Below are 18,494 nucleotides of genomic sequence, written 5' to 3' on the forward strand. Positions count from 1 at the left end.
ACCAGCAAACTTTAACCACTTCACCTGTGTGTTACTTTGTACGTTATACAATAACCAGCCTGGAATAACCCTCAAATTCGTCTTCTTTTTTTCGTTGTTTTTATTCCTGTGCTTACTTACGCAACCCATAGTCCATAAACTTTGGCATTTATATGTGGAACACGAAAGGTAAAGATTTCTGCCTTACTTTGTTTTGTAAAAGAGAACAAAAAACTTCTAATGCAGACCTGTTAAATTTTTGCAGTGTGCTTTCCATCCCAGATGACTTGTAAAAGAAAATAAAAATCACAAAACCTGTAATATCGTATTATTCAACACTGAAGACTCATGAATATTCATGATTTTTATATTCATGAATCAGTCCTGTTCTCTCATTGGTCCAAACATGATGGCAGGGCCTGCCTGATTGGTAGAAAGCAGCAGCTGTTGATACACTCACTGCATTAATGAACTGAATTTCAATTTAATTTATGAACTAGTGAAGCAAGGTTTGCTAGTACTGGTATTTAACTTGCCTAAACCCACTATTAATATAATTTTAGAAAACCATTCACCTAAACTCAGTTATCGATATTTACGTTCAAGCAAAGACATTGTTTCCTTTAAATAGTGGCTTAAAGAAACAGTCATTTCCCAAATATGCCAAACACTGCATTATTAATTTTTTTTTCAAATATATAATTGTGAACCACTTCTATAATTGTCAGTTTTAAATGTTGAGCTATCATCTGATCAAAAGGGTTGAACGTTGAGACAAACTTCTCCCAGAAAGTGAACAAATTCCAAGTTTCTCTCTGATTCTTGTCAAAACATACTGGACAATAAGATTTATTGAAGTACATAGGAGGAAAAAGTGCTCAGAAAACATGTAAATCACCGAGTGTGAATTATTTTTGATAACGCAGAGGAAGTTTGAGTAAGATTCAACCAAAAAGTGATAATTTTATTTGAAAAAAGTTATGCTACAGCCAAGTCAGGATTCAGAGATAACTAAAGTTTAGGATTTTCGCAGGAAGAATTATTAATAGGTGACCTGTCATGGTCATGTTGATACAACAGGTGTTAAGTTGGGGGGGGGGGGGCTTAAAGGGACGGAATTAATATTCAAAATTTGTTTTGAAATTTGACATGTTACATGAAGAATCTGTTCCTGTTTAACCTATGTACATGCACAAAACATATACCGGTAGGTGTCATTTCCGCACTTCAGAGCAAATTTAAACCTTGAAAATTTTCAGCAAATTCACTTGCCCTCAACCAGTTTCAAGGGAATTTATATTTGCAAAAATTCTAATCACTTTACCTTTCTGGCCCTTTAAGTCCTCTCCCGGAATAGCTCAGCTTACTTGAAGAAAAACAGTACCTGTTTTACAACATTGTTAACTTTGCAAGACTGTTGCATTTGTAGACTGTAAGATTTCTACCTTCCCTACTGTTGCAGTCCTCATTCTGTTGGGTAACATTTCAAGCCACAGGGATGATCTGTTAAAAAAAAAAATGAAAATAAAAGTTCTGTCCCTTTAAACTTTGTCACGTAAAGATTATGTAATCAATATATATTTTGTGAATAAATTGTATAGATGTGTAACAATCTGATGCAAGCATTCCTATTCTGGCTGTCTTATTTAGTGTTAAAGCGACATGATGTATTAAAGAACAAGGTCCAGGGGTGCCAAGTAGAAAAAAAGGTCCACGGTAGAAATGTGTTGATGGAAGGTCTTCGACAAGTCTAATTTCTAACTGCAAAGCAATAAAAACTTCAAACTTTGTAACTCTAGTCCCGTCCGAAAATTCCAAGCACTTTGCAATTTGGGGTTGGAACCACATTTCTTCTCCATATAGAACCAAAGACACAAACATCTTCAGCTCTGGTTTTGTTTTTGTTTTTTGGTTCGTAATTTTTTTGACAACCTGAATCACGAAAAAGCAACAATAAAAATCACCCACCCTCATCACGTGTGCATGTTTGTTATTTTGTCGCTCTATTCTCCTCATCTATACCGGAGCATACTAAAAAACAGCCCGCGCAGGCTTGTAAGCCCAAGGTAATAACTACAGACACTAACTGTACTTCTCACTTGCACTATCTTCTTGTTTTGTATTTTTTTTCTTGTATAAACCTTTTCAAATGCACTCAGCAAATTTTAACGGTGTGCTTTTTTTCCCCCCAACATCACCATTTTCCTTTTTGTTGCCATTTTTTTTTTTTTTTGGAGAGTCTGTTGCTTGCATTTCTCATGTACAGATGAACGTTGCGCCAGGTCAATCATTGTACTGTACCTAATGTTTCCGTCATTTTCCTTGGCTCTGTACATTTTGCACGTAAAAACAAAAAATCGGTATGATCTCACATGTTTAACATTTTCTTGAATATGAAGGAGAAAATAGATTAATCAAGTTGAAAAGCTATAACTTACAGTCAGTGTTATGAATTCAGCTTTAAAAATATCCTTTATTTCCAAATGATTGAAATGATTGTTAAACATGCGAAAAATAGCCACGATGACTTTCATTGTAAGAAAACAATGGCAGAAACATTTGTACATGGATTGACAACTGGTTGCACCATCTCATGCCTGTGCTGTTAAGTTACGTTTGTTTTTCAAGATTTCTTGTATGCACCTTTCCCTCATTACTACCTTCAACTTTTCGCTCATCTTTAATTTGTTTGTGCTGTATTTTTTTTGTATTTCTTCATATTAGTCGATTTTGTTTATGCAAACAACCTTTTCCTTGTTACTTATATGTAAATCCATGATGTCATTGAAAGGGTTTGATACATGTATGTAATGGTGTTGGAATGAATACTAAAAATTGTGGTAGGTTAATAAATGTGTTTATGAGAAAGTAGGGATGTTTAATCTTGCTGTGCTTTTTGTTCCTTCTCATTGCACTTACATGGTTTTTATTGGTGCTTGTGTTGTTAACTTTGTCACCCAACTAAAAAAAAAAAGTGTTTTCAACCTTCACCTAACCCCTCTTGTCATCTTGTCTTTCACTTGGGTTGAAATGCTGCTATAAACCGGTTTAACTATAAACTGGTTTAAAAATCACACCTTGCTAAACCAGGTTAAGCTAAAAAAAACGCTGTTAAACCAACTTCATGTTAAACAGAGCTCTGGTTATCTATGGGTTATTTGTAACGTCAAACTCTGGTTATTAACAAGTTTTCTTTTCCCGTCTTTTCCCTGTCACATTAATACGCTGCTTTCAGATCAGGAAAAAAGAGTAAAAAACACAGGTATTTAGAGTAACTCTAGACATGTAGCAGAGTATATCACGTGTGTGCTTAGTATTGAGCAGTTGATGTCATTTTCCCTTTGCATTTATACATTTTGTTTTTGGTGCATGCAGTGTTGTTGGAAACAAAATCAAGTAGACATTTTATTCAGTGAATCACAGTTACTTTGTTTTCGTGCTCTTGTCCGATTGCCTGACTTACATGTAATACTGGCATTGGTGTGAATGTGAAGTTTACCTTGATCGCTTTCCTGCCCAACTTAGACTGCCTTTTCTCCCCAACTTGGATGTTTGTGAGGCGTTCTGGCAAAATGAGACAGAACTGGGCAGAGGTCGATTTAAGCTTTTTGTGGGTGTTACGAAAAAGAATAACATTCTTTATACAATACTGTTGGTTGCACTTTAACGGGACATTCCGTTGACAAGTTGCGGCTGTTTAAAGTTCACAATTATCAACATGTCGAGATAGTATAATACTGAGAAAATGCCCATAAAGTTTGGAGTTTTGTATTCATGAAAATGAAAGATGCCAATTGTTTTTCCATAAAAACAATTTTATTCCACGTTTTTAAAAAATATTTCTTTAAAGTATGTGTAGTAGACATATCAAAGATTACAAATATGAATACATCTGAAAGTTGGAAAAAATCAACCCTATTCAGTTTTTTGCATATTTCTCCACTACGGCCTGTGCCCAGTTCCATCTCATTTGCCAGAACGCCTCACATTTACCATACCCTCCTTCCTGATCACTTTATGTACAGAGCTTTTTTGTACCCTTAAAATGGATATCCTTGTAAATTATGCACACACCAAGATACAATTTGATGATGCTGCAGAGTGGAAGACATTGCGTAGCACATACATATGTACATTGTGTATAATATGTCTTTAAGAAAAAAGGGAAACCAGTCACAATTAATATAAAACTCTCACATGAACTTTGGCCGGTAAGTTTATTTACAAAGCTATTGCATTCAGTGCTTTGCCAATTTTCATCATGTTTACATGCTTAGCAGTGCCAATTGGCCCCTTGCTTTAGCATGTACTGCACACTCTACCAGGAATTCCATCTTTTCTGCCACTTTGTCATGTTTGTACACAAGTATTTCTGTGATAATTTTATGATCTGGCCCTTTCTGCAACATCGATTGAGAGAAAAAAAATCTGCTCAAAACTCGTCATTGATGGTTGTCTCTTTACGATTTCATGTTTCTTGCTTTGGTCTGTTTCATTCTGCATTTCACTTTCTAAATTTCATCATGAGCAATTTAAAATTAGTCTTTGGTTTTGGGGTGAACTCATACACCGTCATGTTGCATACATCAAGTGAACAGAAAGTAAACACAGGTTGAAAGCAAGCTTATCTGTAGTTACGCTGCGCAGTGTTATGCTTGATTCTGTAACAGTGTTTTAAAGCTTATGTAAATGAAATCACTGTTTGAGGGAGCACAACTCACTTTTTTGATTGCACCGTTGCACTAATGTGCCTACTTTTTGCATATTTATGTGTGTCGTACATAGAACCATATGCATGGATGTATCTGTGAGAGCTGACTCATGGCTTATGCCATCCCTGACAACTGTAGCCAAATTTTGCTGATCTCAGCCACCTACATGTAGTCACATTTGAGCACAACTCAGCACATTTGTGCCAACCATGAAACCATTCTGCACATTTTGTTGTTCTCTGTTAAAATTTACCACTGGTAGCAACTAATATGGCTTCCTTAGTGAGGGATAGTGCATTAGTGGTCAGCATAGTTCAAAATATAAAAATGCATACCTGATTAGCCCAATAACGGTGTCTCTTTTTGTTTCTTTATCCCTATCTTTTTCTGTATGGTTATCCAGGTATTGATCTCTTTGAACATTTTTCCATTTATTGGAAATAATTTGCAAATTGTTTATTAAATCACCACAGGTCCGGCAGCCGCTCAAAACGCAAACATAAGAAGCACCACAGCAAAAAGTGAGTTGACTCGTGTGTACATCGTGCAAAAATTGACTACATTGTGAATTTTCAGATGAACTGACTGTTATTGAATAGCTGCAGTTATTTGTGCTTGACAACTAAAACCTTCTCCTTAACTTGTTTTTTTTCCCCTCAGGTCCTCAGATCACGGGGACAAAAAGAGTCGTCGCCGACGCCATTACAGCGACTCGCTGTCTGACTACAGCTCAGACAGCAGTGACTACTCTGACTCAGACAGCAAAAGGTAAAAACAATGATTCCTCACAAGGGTCTGGTACAATCGAAACAAATCACAGTACATACAGGGTAACACCAAGCTTTAATCTCAAAGAGGCAAGTCTTGACCTTCATGGTTGACTTTTTACTATTATTGTTATTAGGCCCAAAAAAAAAAATGTTCGGTCTCTGGTCAGACCAAAGTTCCGGAATTGACGCGGCCACGCGGCTTTTTTTTTTTTTTTTTTTTTTTTAAAGCTTGGATTGTACAGACAAGGTGGGTACTATTTTGCTTTTTTGGTGTCCTCGTGTACATTGGTGTCCTCCATAATTTGCCATGGTGCTTTCGATCATTTGCCTTGGTGCAATTTCCCATTCCTTGGTGCTCTTTGGTAAAAAAAATTGAGGAGGTGTGGTAATAGAGGGCGCTGTTGGAGCTACTGCGGAACATTTTGGAAAAAAAAAAGATCGACGCGCATGCTTAAAATCGACGCGCGTGCTGACCAGAGACCGACTTATTTTTTTTTTTGGCCTTATACATATTTGTTTCTGGTAATGAAACAAAGGATTCCTCCAATGCGCCCTAGGCACTGTAGCTCGCAAGCCTGATGAAGCCTGCAAAGAGAAGACAATGAGAAGAAATTACAGTTTTAGAGGTGGGAGGAAAACCCAGAAGAATATTCTGGAGAAAGCCCACGGAATCGGGTAGGGACTGAAAACCCAATTCACATACACGTATTGGCCCAGGTGGGATTTGAACTCGGGTCACAGCGTTGGAAGACGATGAAAGTACCGCCACACTAAACTATACCCCCATACTATCCTGCATGTATACATATGACCTTCATTATATGCATACAGTACTACACAAACTGAAAAGGAACTCAAACGTTGCATCTGTATACAGTTACATTACATCCGTTTCAGTGTGGCATTCCAGAGTCTAGTTGAACCAAAGTTTATTTAGAGCGATCTAGGTCGACTCAAACATAATTTGATTACAGGCAGAAGAACATTGTGTATTTATGTCTATTGACAGGACTCCAGAGTGGCTGAAAAAATGGAGGAGTTGATCTTTTGTTTGTAGTCACTCCTCATTCTAATCTTCTCTTAAACAGGTATAACTTTTTTTTGGCAGATCAACAATGTTGTGCACAATCAAATGATATGAATTTTTTTACAATACCTCAGGTTTTACGTGTTGTAGAGTCCGCCACACATCTATCGTAAGTCCAGTCACAAGTAAATCACAAAGTTTGTCTCTGGTCACAAGTAACATAATGAACAAAAACACAGGAGTGCCTTTGTCCATCCCAATAACTTGTTACTTGAATTGGGACTGGATGACTAGTGATTGACTTGCGATGGTCTTGTGAGGACTTGTGATGGTCTTGTGATGACTTGTGATGGACTTGACTACTACGCTGTTCATGACTACTTCCTTCTTGTATTGTTTCTGTCTAATCGTGAAGCTCTCGCAGCCCCTCGCCGCGTCGGTCCCGCCATTCCCGGTCCAACTCCCGCAAGAGGTCCCGACGCTCCCCCGACAGCCCCCCGCGCAACGGCAGTCACAGACGGAGGTCGCGCTCACCGACACCCAGGAAATCGCCACGGGAACGAGATTCCGAGCGATCCCAGAGAAGGAGGGACATCAGGTTTGTGTTTCATACTCGTGGGACAAAACAAAAAAATCTTGAAATGATACTGAGAATTCTTCAAAATATCTCAAACAGAAAGTGCACTGAGGCTTGCAAGCTAAAGCAACATGTCAAGACTAAATGACAAAGACAGTTTTCAGTTCAGAAATGGCAGGCGAAATCACAGGTTTGGGGAACCTTTTTCAACATCATATATCACATCACAGGTGGGAATTAAGTCTAGCTTGACTATTGTTTTAATGCAAGATTCCCTATACAAAGCTGAAAGCCACTCAAGGCTATAAAGGAAAGTTGTCGGGGTGCCAATTTACCTAAGTATTTAGTCCGCATGTTGTTTGCAATCGATTACACACCTATGAATGGGTACAAGCCAGCTAGACTGGTTCACTGACCTCACAATTCCCTAAATTCCTCCGTTTCATATTAAGTGGAGTCAGGGATTCAAACTACAGGAACATGATTGTTTTTCTTGAATTTCCAGCATCTAACACACTGAGTATATAGTGTTTAAACGTCTGTGAAGGGCAAAAAAACAACAACAAAAATCCCCAAAACACCTAATTTGATTTCCAGCATCTACGAACACAAAACTTCAAAAAAAGTCAGTGTAACAATATTTGCTATAAAATACTAACCCCCAAATCCATCCATTTATGAACATTACAGCAAATATATTCCCTTTAAGGTAGAAGGCTATAAAGAAAAGTGCAGGGAATCAGAGAGAAAAGAACTGAAAAGAGATTCAATCATTTAGAAAAAAAATTATATTTGTCTTGGGAGGAGAGCGGATCATAAGATGAAAGGAAGCAAGCCTCAGGCAACAACTTCCAGACAGATGCCGTACATGGGTAAAATTCTACCGGGGTGTAAGGAGTGGCAAATGCCAGTTTGCAACTTGATTCCGCTTGTCATTGGACAGTAAATAATTGTTCATTATGCGTTTGCATTTTTTTCACTTTTACAGCAAGTCACCCTCCCGTAGAGGGCGCTCTTGGAGTCCGAGCCCGCGCAGACGTTCAAGAAGTCGTAGCAGGTGAGTAGTCGGAGCCAAAAATACTTCTACAAAGCAATTTTGTTTAATTTTAATTCAGCTGTGAACAGCAGCACCAAATTTCATGAAGTTGCAAAGTGAAGAAATATTGCTTTAAAAATGTACATGCTAAGCAAAAGAAAAGCTGAGTACCAGTCACAAGCAATATACAGTGCATGAGATCTTAGCTGGTAACCTTTTTTTGCTAAGCAGCGCCCTGAAGTTGGCCCAGGGCCTAATTTCACGGCGCTGCTAATATGAGAGGATTTTTCGTATTAACAGAGCCTCGATCCGTCTATTTAATGGAGACCATAAGCACTAAGCACAGAAAAAGGTACGCTTACCTCGCAGGGAAAAGTTGCTTAAAACAGTGACGTAATTAACAAGAGCAATCTCTATGCGCAGCAGTTATCACATTCACATTATGAAATAGTGCTGAAGGTTCGCACTATTTTCTGCAATAGTAAGCTCAACTTTTCTGCTAACTGTTCCACACTGCCATGAAATTGGACCCTGTTTTTATTGACATAATATCAAACCCTCCCCCTCTGAAGGTACTCACCCGATTTTGGGTTTGACACTCCAGACCATGCAGCCACTAAACTCAACAAAGTGATTTTTCAGTAGCCTTATCCTTAATCCTAATTACGCCTCTTTCTCACCCTGCCAGAACAAGATCCCGAACCCCAATTTCCCGGCGGCGGACTCGCTCCCCGAGCTACTCACGACGCTCCCCGTCCCCAGGCCGCTCCTCCAAGACTACCGCCGAAGCCGAGAAGAGAAAGGACTTCTCACCGATCCGCAAGCGACGCAACTCCCCGAGCTTCCTGGATCGCCGAAGAATAACCAGGTGAGAGGGTCGCGGCAGGTCAAGGGTCACACAGCTAATTATCTAGGTCAGGGGTCAAGAAAGTGTGATCCAAAATGATTTGTGATTTTCAATTTGAGCGTGGTCACTGACTCTTGCCACAGTCAGATTCCTTCACTGTGCTTTCACAGTATTGTACCCTTATACTTGGGAAACACTGCGTACAAACACTACACTCAAGCATTTCTGAGTCTGCTACATTCCTTGACAGAAAAGCAAGCTCATGAAATGTTTGGGAATCTTTTCAAATTTTTTTTACATTAAATAGATACCTTTAACCTAGGAGATGCTAGCAGCTGACATGAAGCTGGCTGTCATGTGACCGTCAAAGCCAGCCATTTACAAATGTACAGTTGATTTCATGTTGAAAAATGTAAAACAGTCATTGCAAGAAAGAATCTATTGGGAAAATTCTTGTAACTTTCACAATTTTTTTTCGACAATTTTCTGTGAAGTGAGAACCTGGCTTTGGCAAGGGAATGTGTACTTTACCAGACTAATATATTTATATTAAAAAAAAAGATAGTGGCAAGTATACGTCAAAAGATGATGTGACAACTAATGTGTAGCATTTGTAATAAAAACTCCACAGGAATCTGATGATTGTGTTTTTCCTGAGTAACATCCAACCACATTAGAATTGCACACTATACTGCACTATATGACGAGTGATAGCACGTTGTGTGAATTGGACTGTGTGTATTCAGATATAATTTATACCAAGGATTTATGTTGAACATTGTACAAAGTCTTTTACATGTCTGTGTGCTGTACAAGTGTTGTGTACAAGTGAATAGTATGCATGTGACATCATTCGTCTTTGTGCGTTTTCATTTCTCGCTGGTGAAAATTGTGTAAGTTGTGATAAGCTTTTCCCTATTCTTTTGAATATTGATGTTGAAGTACAAGTACCTTTTGTTGCCATTCGTTGAGCATCACACGTAGTGAGGTATTTTATTTTTTCATTGGTGGTAACGGCTTGGCATTGTTCATTGTCTTATCACTGGTACTGCCCTTGTGGTATTATTGTTTCCTATCATTCTCTTCACAAAATCGATGTTTTGTATGTAAATAAAAGGTCCCCAGGTAGAGACAGAGATGACCGTTATTACCACGACAGCAGCGACAGGAGGCGAAACCGGAGCTACAGTCGCAGCCGATCCCGATCCAGAGGGCGGGATCGCTACAGAAGATAGACTTAAAATACGCACCGCCCCTCTGAGGACTCAACGGCAAAGATGTGTGTATGAGATCAAATCCGCCATCTTGGATTTGTTGGTTTTTAAACAGTTTTGTTTTCCTTCATCCGAGCATCTTGAGAGAATCTTGCGGACTTTTGCTAAAATAAATACTTCCAAGTTGCCGTGGTAGCGCCTGGAGGATGAATGCCACTAATTTGTTGCGCCCAACTAACAACCATACCAAAGTTTACAATTCATCGCCATAAGTTTAACAGGAATGTTTGAAAGAGCCTTCATTTTACAAAAATGAACCATCACTAGAATTCATTAATTTCTGGACAACAGTTTTGAAAGTAAAGACCTTTATTTTGGCATTGCATGTATTCTCCAAAAATGAAAGACAATCTTCCAAATGCCGTTTTACAATGAGTAAAAAAAATTGGCAGACACGTTACATGTGCATGTACATAGCTGTTGTGCAGACTGTACTAGCTCTTCAAACATTCCTGTACATGATACAACATTTATTTAAAGCTATAGTCCATCATTTGTAATTAGTGCATTTTGTTCGTTTGAAGCAACAAAAGTGTTCAACATCTAATGAAGGATACTGAACAACTTACTTGATGAAGTTTCAGCTCAGCTTCAGCTTCATATTCCGAGAAAAACAGGTTTCTGGGATCTCAATTTAAAATCAAAAGTTGCTATTCAAATCATGTTTCGAATTGTTTTGAATTGCAGCTTTACGCGAGGTTGCGCACTGATCCAACGAATTATAGCAACCGCGCGCGCCTGTGCGTCGTTCCAATGCTTGTGCGCGCTGCGCCGAATAACAAAACGAACAACTAATTTAAATTTTCCTACGGTGCTTCTTAAGAAGCACCGTTGGAAATGCCTTCTTTCGTTGATTTCTTCAAAATGAGAGCTTGCCAGAAAGGATAATTTCACAGGGAGTGTAGTCCCCTTACTATCTTTCAACCAGTATGTTTTTCAACAATAATTACGCCGGTTACTTTTTTGGATAGCTGCAAATGATGGACTTTGGCTTTAATACATCATTTTCAATTCATCGTGCCTACACAGTTCTTTAGGCCAGCAAATTGTGAACTTGAAGCTACATGTATACTAAAATGTCAAGCAATAAGTGTTGGCAACTGTTGTGTTTTTCAGTTGAAAATCAGTTGGTTTTTTTTTCAAAATGGATGAAAAGGTTCCTTTCTGGTGTGGGGCCATTCATACATATTCATGACCATGTTTACATTGTGTTCAGCATGCATTAATACCATCATCTGGTGCTGGGCTGCACATCATGCATATTCATGAGTAGAATATTAATTTGAATGCTGGTCTACATATCTACATATCTTCATGCATACCTTCATCAAACCATTGCATGCCCTTGTATTTCTTGCATACTGTACTCACATGCTTCACTTCACTGATGATATCAGCAATTCATTTTTAGCAAATGTTTTTGTTTTTGGTAAGGAGTAATTTTAGCAACAAAGTTTAACCAAATGTTTAACAAATTTAAGGATCACGTCCTGTATGATATTGGTTGTTTTGGGGAAGGAAAACCAAGGGGAAATTTTGCAACAATTTTTGTTTCAGATAGTACTCTTGCCATATCATCTAGGCCTCTATGGAAAGCAGAAATATTTAACCATTTTATCTTTGATGATACGTTTTGTGGGTATTTTTTGCGTTGAGTCAACGTTTTCATCCACCTGCCTAGCTCTCCAACACTAGTAGTACAGCCTTGTCATTCAAACAAGATCAGAAATTCAATTGTGTTTCTTAGTAATGTGGCACTCTGAAGTAAGGGCTCAATATTCCCCAAAATGATGAAAAAAATGGGAAGGAACTTAAGCACCATTGCTGCAAAGTACCTGTGGGTACGTGACTCTGTTAACTTTCGGTGCCATTTTGTAAAGGAAGGGTTGGAACAGTTTCTGGTTCATAATCAGGACTCGAAATCTAAACATGCATTTTGTGTTAGCATTGAGATTAGAACACTATTCATAAATGCTTATGTTTAATTTGCAGTACATTGTAGTTCTCTCATTAGATCAGTGTGTAACATTTTTTTTTCCAGTTCCATAAATTGTTACTGTTTCATGGTAATAGTAACCCATGCATGTGTTGACTTGGATAAGTCTGGTACCTTACTTCACATCCATTGATCTGCCCCTCTGTTCTTGCATGTTGTGTTGGTGGTTTGTACATGTAATTGTCCAGGAGCTGACTAGTCTGATCCCCCCCCTTTTTTTTAAAGAAAGTTGTGGCATTGTTCTGTTGTTATGAATTTCCTTTCCAATGCTTGTTATTCGCAATGCATGCACTGCACCTTGACACAAGCAGACAATTAACACCCTAACCAGTTCCATTGTAGTGAACAGATAGATTTGATTCATAAAATAAATTCAACCTTGATGTGATCATGTGAATATCTTTACATTCTAACAACTCAGTTGAACTTAACATTTAAAAATTAGTTTTTAACTTATAATATTTTTCTAACAACATTTGTTTTAGAAGTAAACTTTTAATTGACAAGTAGCAACTAATTTTAACCCAAACTTCAAGTTTGCTGTACCAGTTTGCAATGAAACATTGCTGTATGCAACTGACTTGTAAACCTACCAGATACTACTCAACAGCTGACTTTGTATGTGTAGTTATTAACTCATCAATTAACTGCCTTTTTCCCAGCAGGTCACCGTTGTTCTTCATCTTTTTACACCACCACACGCTGATCGCAATCGGCGTACATTCAGTTTTCAGGATTGTGTCACCATTTCCATCTTTGCTTGTTTTCTAACCAACGTTCAGTTTGCTGTGTTCACAGACTTGTACATGTAGCTGAGTTAATCACTAGCCAGTGACATCTCACAAGTCAATCACAAGTCACTTAAAGCCATCTTACACTAGACAAATCTCGAAGTTGATGTGGGGTTGACGCAGGGTGGAAAACATGCGGGGTTTCACACTTGAACATTTTCAACCCTGGGTCAACCCTGCGCCAACCCTGCGTTAATCTGGAGATTGATTTCACACCGGGTTGAACTCAACCCTGCTCCAGACCAGGGTTGAGATTTTCATCTCATTGAAACTTTCGCCAGGGTTCAAAATAACCGAGCGAAATAAACTCGGTTTGCACGAAACAAGTGTGAAACGATGCAGGGTTCAACCTGGGTTGAGAGGCAACAGTGTGAAAAGGTCTGACTATACAAGTAGGGCCAGAAATAATGGGGAGATAGAACAAGGACAAAGAAATGCCTTTGCCACAGTTCATTTGAATAGCTTATCTCTGATGGACTTGTGATTGATTTTTGATGGACTTGTGAGGACTTACCACTGTCATAACAATGCAAAAAGAAAAAACAGTAGAACACCACTGTAACTCACAACATTTTAACCACAATTATTTTAATTTACTCATTTCCTGACCAATTGTACAGAATTGTACACCAAAATTTGAGAGCAAAAAATTGGCAACATATTTTCTTCATTGGATGTATGTTATGACAGTACGTTTAAAGCCAGATTTCTTATGTAAACTCAGCATTGAGTGTATAAGAAGGCACATTGTTTTCAGCTACCATGACATAACTGTTCCTTTAATAATGCCATGTACTAACTGCCAATTTCATTTTCACAGCTTTAACAACAGTTTTGCTTTCTTGACGACCATGCATTCAACTAACTTGTAGTCTCTGAAAATTCCACTTATATTATAAAGATTTCAATCATCAGTAACATGTAGCTTGCCGCAAAACCATTTGTAGAACATTAGCTCTCTAAATTCATGCACTATTTAAAAAAAAAAAAATTAGCCTCACCATTTAGTTCTCATTGCAGTGTTTTTACTGACCACGTAGTTAAAACTATTAATCTTGCAACATCACCATTGTGTGTGAATTTGGATTAATTCTGAATAGCACACAAAATTGCTGAGTGGAAATAAATGCTTAGCAGAAACGGGCTGCTGGCTAAAATGCCTTGGACCGTTTCAGCTAATTTTTTGTTTAGCAACTATATTTTAAAAAGCACTGCTTTCTTCATAGCAGATCTTTAAAACAGGGATGTATGTTAATACCAAACTGCTTAAATATCTTGTCAAATGTGAAGGTTTTTTCTTGGACATGTTGGAGAGGGGAGGGGTTAGGCGGGGGGGGGGGGGATTCTTAAATTCTTCCCATCCTAATTCTTTGGCTCACATGTTCTCGCAAACTTTCTTATTTTGTTTCAAATGAATAAAACACAAATGCAGTAATGATGAAATTTTTATAGTATATTAGAAAAAAACCACCTAAGCATTTCATTTGTTTTGCTGCACCATGGCATGGTTTAAGTTAAATTACAATAAATACTTATGTGAGAAACAACCCAAAATTGTTATCAAATTGAATTTAATATAGAGTGACAATTAAGGCAATTCCGAGTCAAATATAAACCTGAAGACAAGTCTGAGACTATCAAGCTGTGAAAAAAAGAATGCACTTGATTTGAGCCCGAGCGGCTTCTGGTTGAAAATCCAAGCATGTGTTTTGCTCTGACATACAATGCAACTAACTTCATTTTTACTGAAACCATTGTGTAGAGTCTGACAACCGTTTTGATTGTGTTTCTTTGAACAGCGCCCGCAAGCTGCCCATCCCGTACCATCGTCCAGCCCCGGCTAGCCCCTCCACCAGCGAGAGCTCCTACTTCTCTTATGACAGCCACTCCTACAGTCGATCCCCCTCACGCACCCCCTCTCACAGCCCCTCGGGGTCGCGGTCACGGTCCCGGTCGCGCTCGGGCAGTCACAGCCGCAGCTACTACAGCCGTAGTAGCTATGAGCGGTGACATTAAGCCGTAGCCAGCTTTTAACTTTCATTACCAGTCGAAACAAAAGCTCAACCCTAACTTTCCGGACCATTCAAAATCCGCATTTAGATTTTGGAGGATTTTTCAGGATTGAGAACGGTGTTGATCCTATTAAAATATATGTGCCTGTATTCCCTCGGAAAGTTTAAGCACTTCACAAAAAATGTGTCACTGAGTTCCGCCATAGAGCCATATTAAATTACGAGAGCGCTAACTCCTCATTCTGCCGTGGAGATATTTTAAAGCCGTCCTGTGCACAGACATTTTGAATTCATGTGCGTGTTTGTAGAACATAATCACATGAGATGGTATGAATTTCAAATTATGGGCTCTGAATGCAACGTGCAAGTACAACATGCGTGTTTGCATTGTTTGCACAGAGCAAAATGAAACGCTCATTTACTGATTGTGCGTTTCGGTTTTGGGCGTATCGGCTTCGATAACGCACCGGTATAGAATACAAACGCAGAATATGCAAATAGCCGTACTGAGTTTTCCTCATAGGTTTGTCCTCAAACATGGATGCGCGCAGCAGGCTTCATTTTGTACAGCAAGTTAGCGCTCTAGTAATTTGATATAGCTCTATGGTTTTTGATTTGCCTTTTGAAGTTAGGGTTAACCGAATATGACCAGGAGCATTTGCAGTGATAAGGTCATTTGAAGCATGTAAATGCACTTTGAGTGTTCCAGTTTACCAATATGAGTTTTTCGGAAGAGTGTGTTGAATTGTTTTGGCTGGTAATGTTAGTTTGCATTCAATTTTTGCAAGATATCTATTTATATTGACTTACCACAGTATACAATTTATCAGTTTTGAACTGCCAAAATCTTCCCTAACATTAATCATCTAAATCAAAACAAATAATTGGAACAGAATGTATGTTGGCCTGTGATCCATGTCTCATTTGAGAATTCTTGCCAAGGTGTGATTTATGTTTCTTGCAAAAATTGAGAGCGAAATTTAAAAATGTGGCAATCTCACGGAATCCTTCTGAGTTCAAAAGAAAGAGGTACATGAAAGTAGCTGTGTTGTATATAAGACTCATTGCTGCATTTGAAATGATTTGTTTGTCAGTGTTTGCTGATTTGTATTGTATCTTTTTTTTCTTTTTTTTACACTTTATAAAAAATTGTTGTTGAACTCAGAAAGATGCCACTCAGACCGGGACCTGTGCAACAAGGAGTAAAAAACCTGAAATAAGACTTCAGGGTGTATTTTGTGTCTAACTTGCAGTGAAGTAGCCTAACTAGTCACTTTTGTTATTTATTAATTTTGAAGTACGTATTGTGGTTGACCAAACTACTCTGATACATTCCTTTTTATGGTTGAGTGCGTAAAAGCATCGATAACCTTTTTTTTATTGCTGCTTTAGGGACCGAGAGGGGTAATAGCGTTAAAAAGCATATTGGGAGGGGGTGTTTTTTGTGTGTGTGGAATTTTTTTTTCCTTAGCGGTTACTAAAACGAGCTGGGATTTTCCAATGGGAGTTACGTAAACTCTTGTCGGAGAATATCGTTAAAAAAATAATGCAAAATCTTATAATACTTATTACTTATTAACAGAACGTTTAATTGGTTGGAGGTGGTAGCACCTACGTTACAGAAATGTATTATAAAAGTGTACAGTGTGATTTCTATGATGGTGTGATCACCAACATTTTTTGAAAGAAAGATAAAGTTGGTTTTGATACAGCATATATTACTTGGCTCTAAATTTTTTGATCACAACATCTTTTTTGTTCTTCATTTTTCATGAGGAGAGTTGAAGTGTATCGGACATGACTTTCTAGTTTTTAGGAAATAAAATTCTGTGAAGTTTTATGTTCCTGAAAAAATTACCAATAAGATGACCAATGTTTGTCCTTTTCTCAGAGGTAATTTTAAACGTTATGAAAGAATTTAAACTGCTTTTTACAGCTTTAAATAAAGATGTTCCTGCAAGCAATTTCAAACCAGTAAACCAGTCTTGTACAGTTTTGAACGGGTTGATTTTTTTATCATCGGCCAGTTCAAGTGAGAGGACACTGAACAGAAGATTGTTTGTTCTCTGTCGGTCGCTGCCATAGGGGTGTATGGTCGCTACAGTGTATTAAAGCAATATCATATTGTACATACAAAGCATAATGTAGCTAACTAGCAAGTAGATGCTTTGGTTTTTATCTATCCTTTTTTTATGGAAAAGCTGTTTTGAATAGTGTGAATTCTTCTTTCTTGATCCGATTTTTAACTCCAGTGGAAAGTGGTAGGCATTCTTACCCAGGTATTTGTATGGATTTAGATGTGTTTCTGTCAATAAAGTGCATTTCTGACTCCAGACTCAAAAAAAGAAAGGTTCTTTAGGCCAAAAAAAACACTGGTATCTGGTTTGCGCGCGCGTCGCCGTAGCCATGCGCGTCGGCAAAATGAAAAAGTTTTTTTTTCAATACAAGATGATGTCTCAAAACCGCCAAACTCACTGGTTTGACTGGAATCTTGCTGCTGCACAATTTTAACGTGTTTTTAGCAAGGTTATGATCGAGAATAAGCTTTATGTGGCCTCTCTGGACTCCCATATATTTGCACTAAGTTTAGTTGGGCACCATTTGCAGTCATCAGCCGACATTTGAAGCCAAAAAAAAAAAAAAAAACAGGTGAAAAAAAAAAAAAAAGCCGCGTCGCCGCACCACTTTTGGGGCAAGCTCCATACCAGAAACCGGAGACTTTTTTTTTGTGGCCTTATGGGGCAGTGAAGGCAGTGTTGTGGGAAAGGATGCAATTTTACAGGACGCCCGAGTTGAAAGCCTAAGTTTAAAACGTAAATTTTATTTGCAAGCACTCACTACCCAGAATGAAGTGAAGCTGGAATAGATTTCTTTACCAGTTTTGAAAAATACTTCGTAGTGTCCATACTAAAAAAAATTCATAAGATATGCCAAGTCCACTTGTCCGAAACTTACTTTTTAATTGCGTCAAATTAACTGATCTATCCTTTTCTAACCCTTTTTGTTTTCCCCAAACTTTTCTGTGATCATCACCATGCACGATTATGTGTCTTTGTTTTACTGCCTGTGTTCTTTTTATTTCATTTGTGGCATCTACCTATTGTAATTTAATATTCATAATAATCACTTAATACTGGCATAAATAAATTTGAATTGAAATATGCAATTGTGGTGTCAATGTAATCTTTTCAGAAGGAAAACTGTTCACAAAAATTCTTGAAATTTTCCACCAACACCTTGACTTTAACTGACATACATCACACAATGTTTGAAAAAGCAGAAACATCGACATGTTCTTAAAATCAAATATATTTATTGCAATTCACCATAGAAAATACATACATCATAAAAAAGTAAACTTTATGTTACCCAGCTGTCATGTGGTAACGTTATTTCTATTGGGCAAAGACAAAAGAGAACACTGTTGTGAATACGTCTGATCACTTTGCTAAAATATGTGAAAGTGTTCATTC

At 38.0% G+C, this 18,494-nt stretch overlaps 1 protein-coding gene across 6 annotated transcripts in view; it reads left to right on the plus strand.

Annotated features, from left to right (window-relative positions):
• Positions 1-17,366, plus strand: part of LOC119742649 (serine/arginine repetitive matrix protein 2-like) — a 72,627-nt gene extending 55,261 nt beyond the window's left edge. For 3 of the 6 annotated variants that reach the window (XM_038218788.1, XM_038218787.1, XM_038218790.1), the window contains 7 exons: positions 3,215-3,241; positions 5,165-5,212; positions 5,352-5,459; positions 6,904-7,086; positions 8,054-8,122; positions 8,790-8,969; positions 14,809-17,366. In XM_038218788.1, coding sequence (XP_038074716.1) covers positions 3,215-3,241; positions 5,165-5,212; positions 5,352-5,459; positions 6,904-7,086; positions 8,054-8,122; positions 8,790-8,969; positions 14,809-15,019 — 826 coding nt within the window. In that variant the 3' untranslated portion in view covers positions 15,020-17,366. Of the gene's footprint in view, positions 1-3,214; positions 3,242-5,164; positions 5,213-5,351; positions 5,460-6,903; positions 7,087-8,053; positions 8,123-8,789; positions 8,970-10,065; positions 10,228-14,808 lie in introns of all 6 variants that reach the window. The other 3 variants (XM_038218789.1, XM_038218791.1, XM_038218792.1) reach the window with 2 other exon arrangements.
• Positions 17,367-18,494: the final 1,128 nt, after the last annotated feature.

This window comes from Patiria miniata, unplaced genomic scaffold (assembly GCF_015706575.1).
Source record: "Patiria miniata isolate m_02_andy unplaced genomic scaffold, ASM1570657v1 HiC_scaffold_6, whole genome shotgun sequence".
In the NCBI taxonomy this organism is placed as follows: Eukaryota; Metazoa; Echinodermata; class Asteroidea; order Valvatida; family Asterinidae; genus Patiria; species Patiria miniata.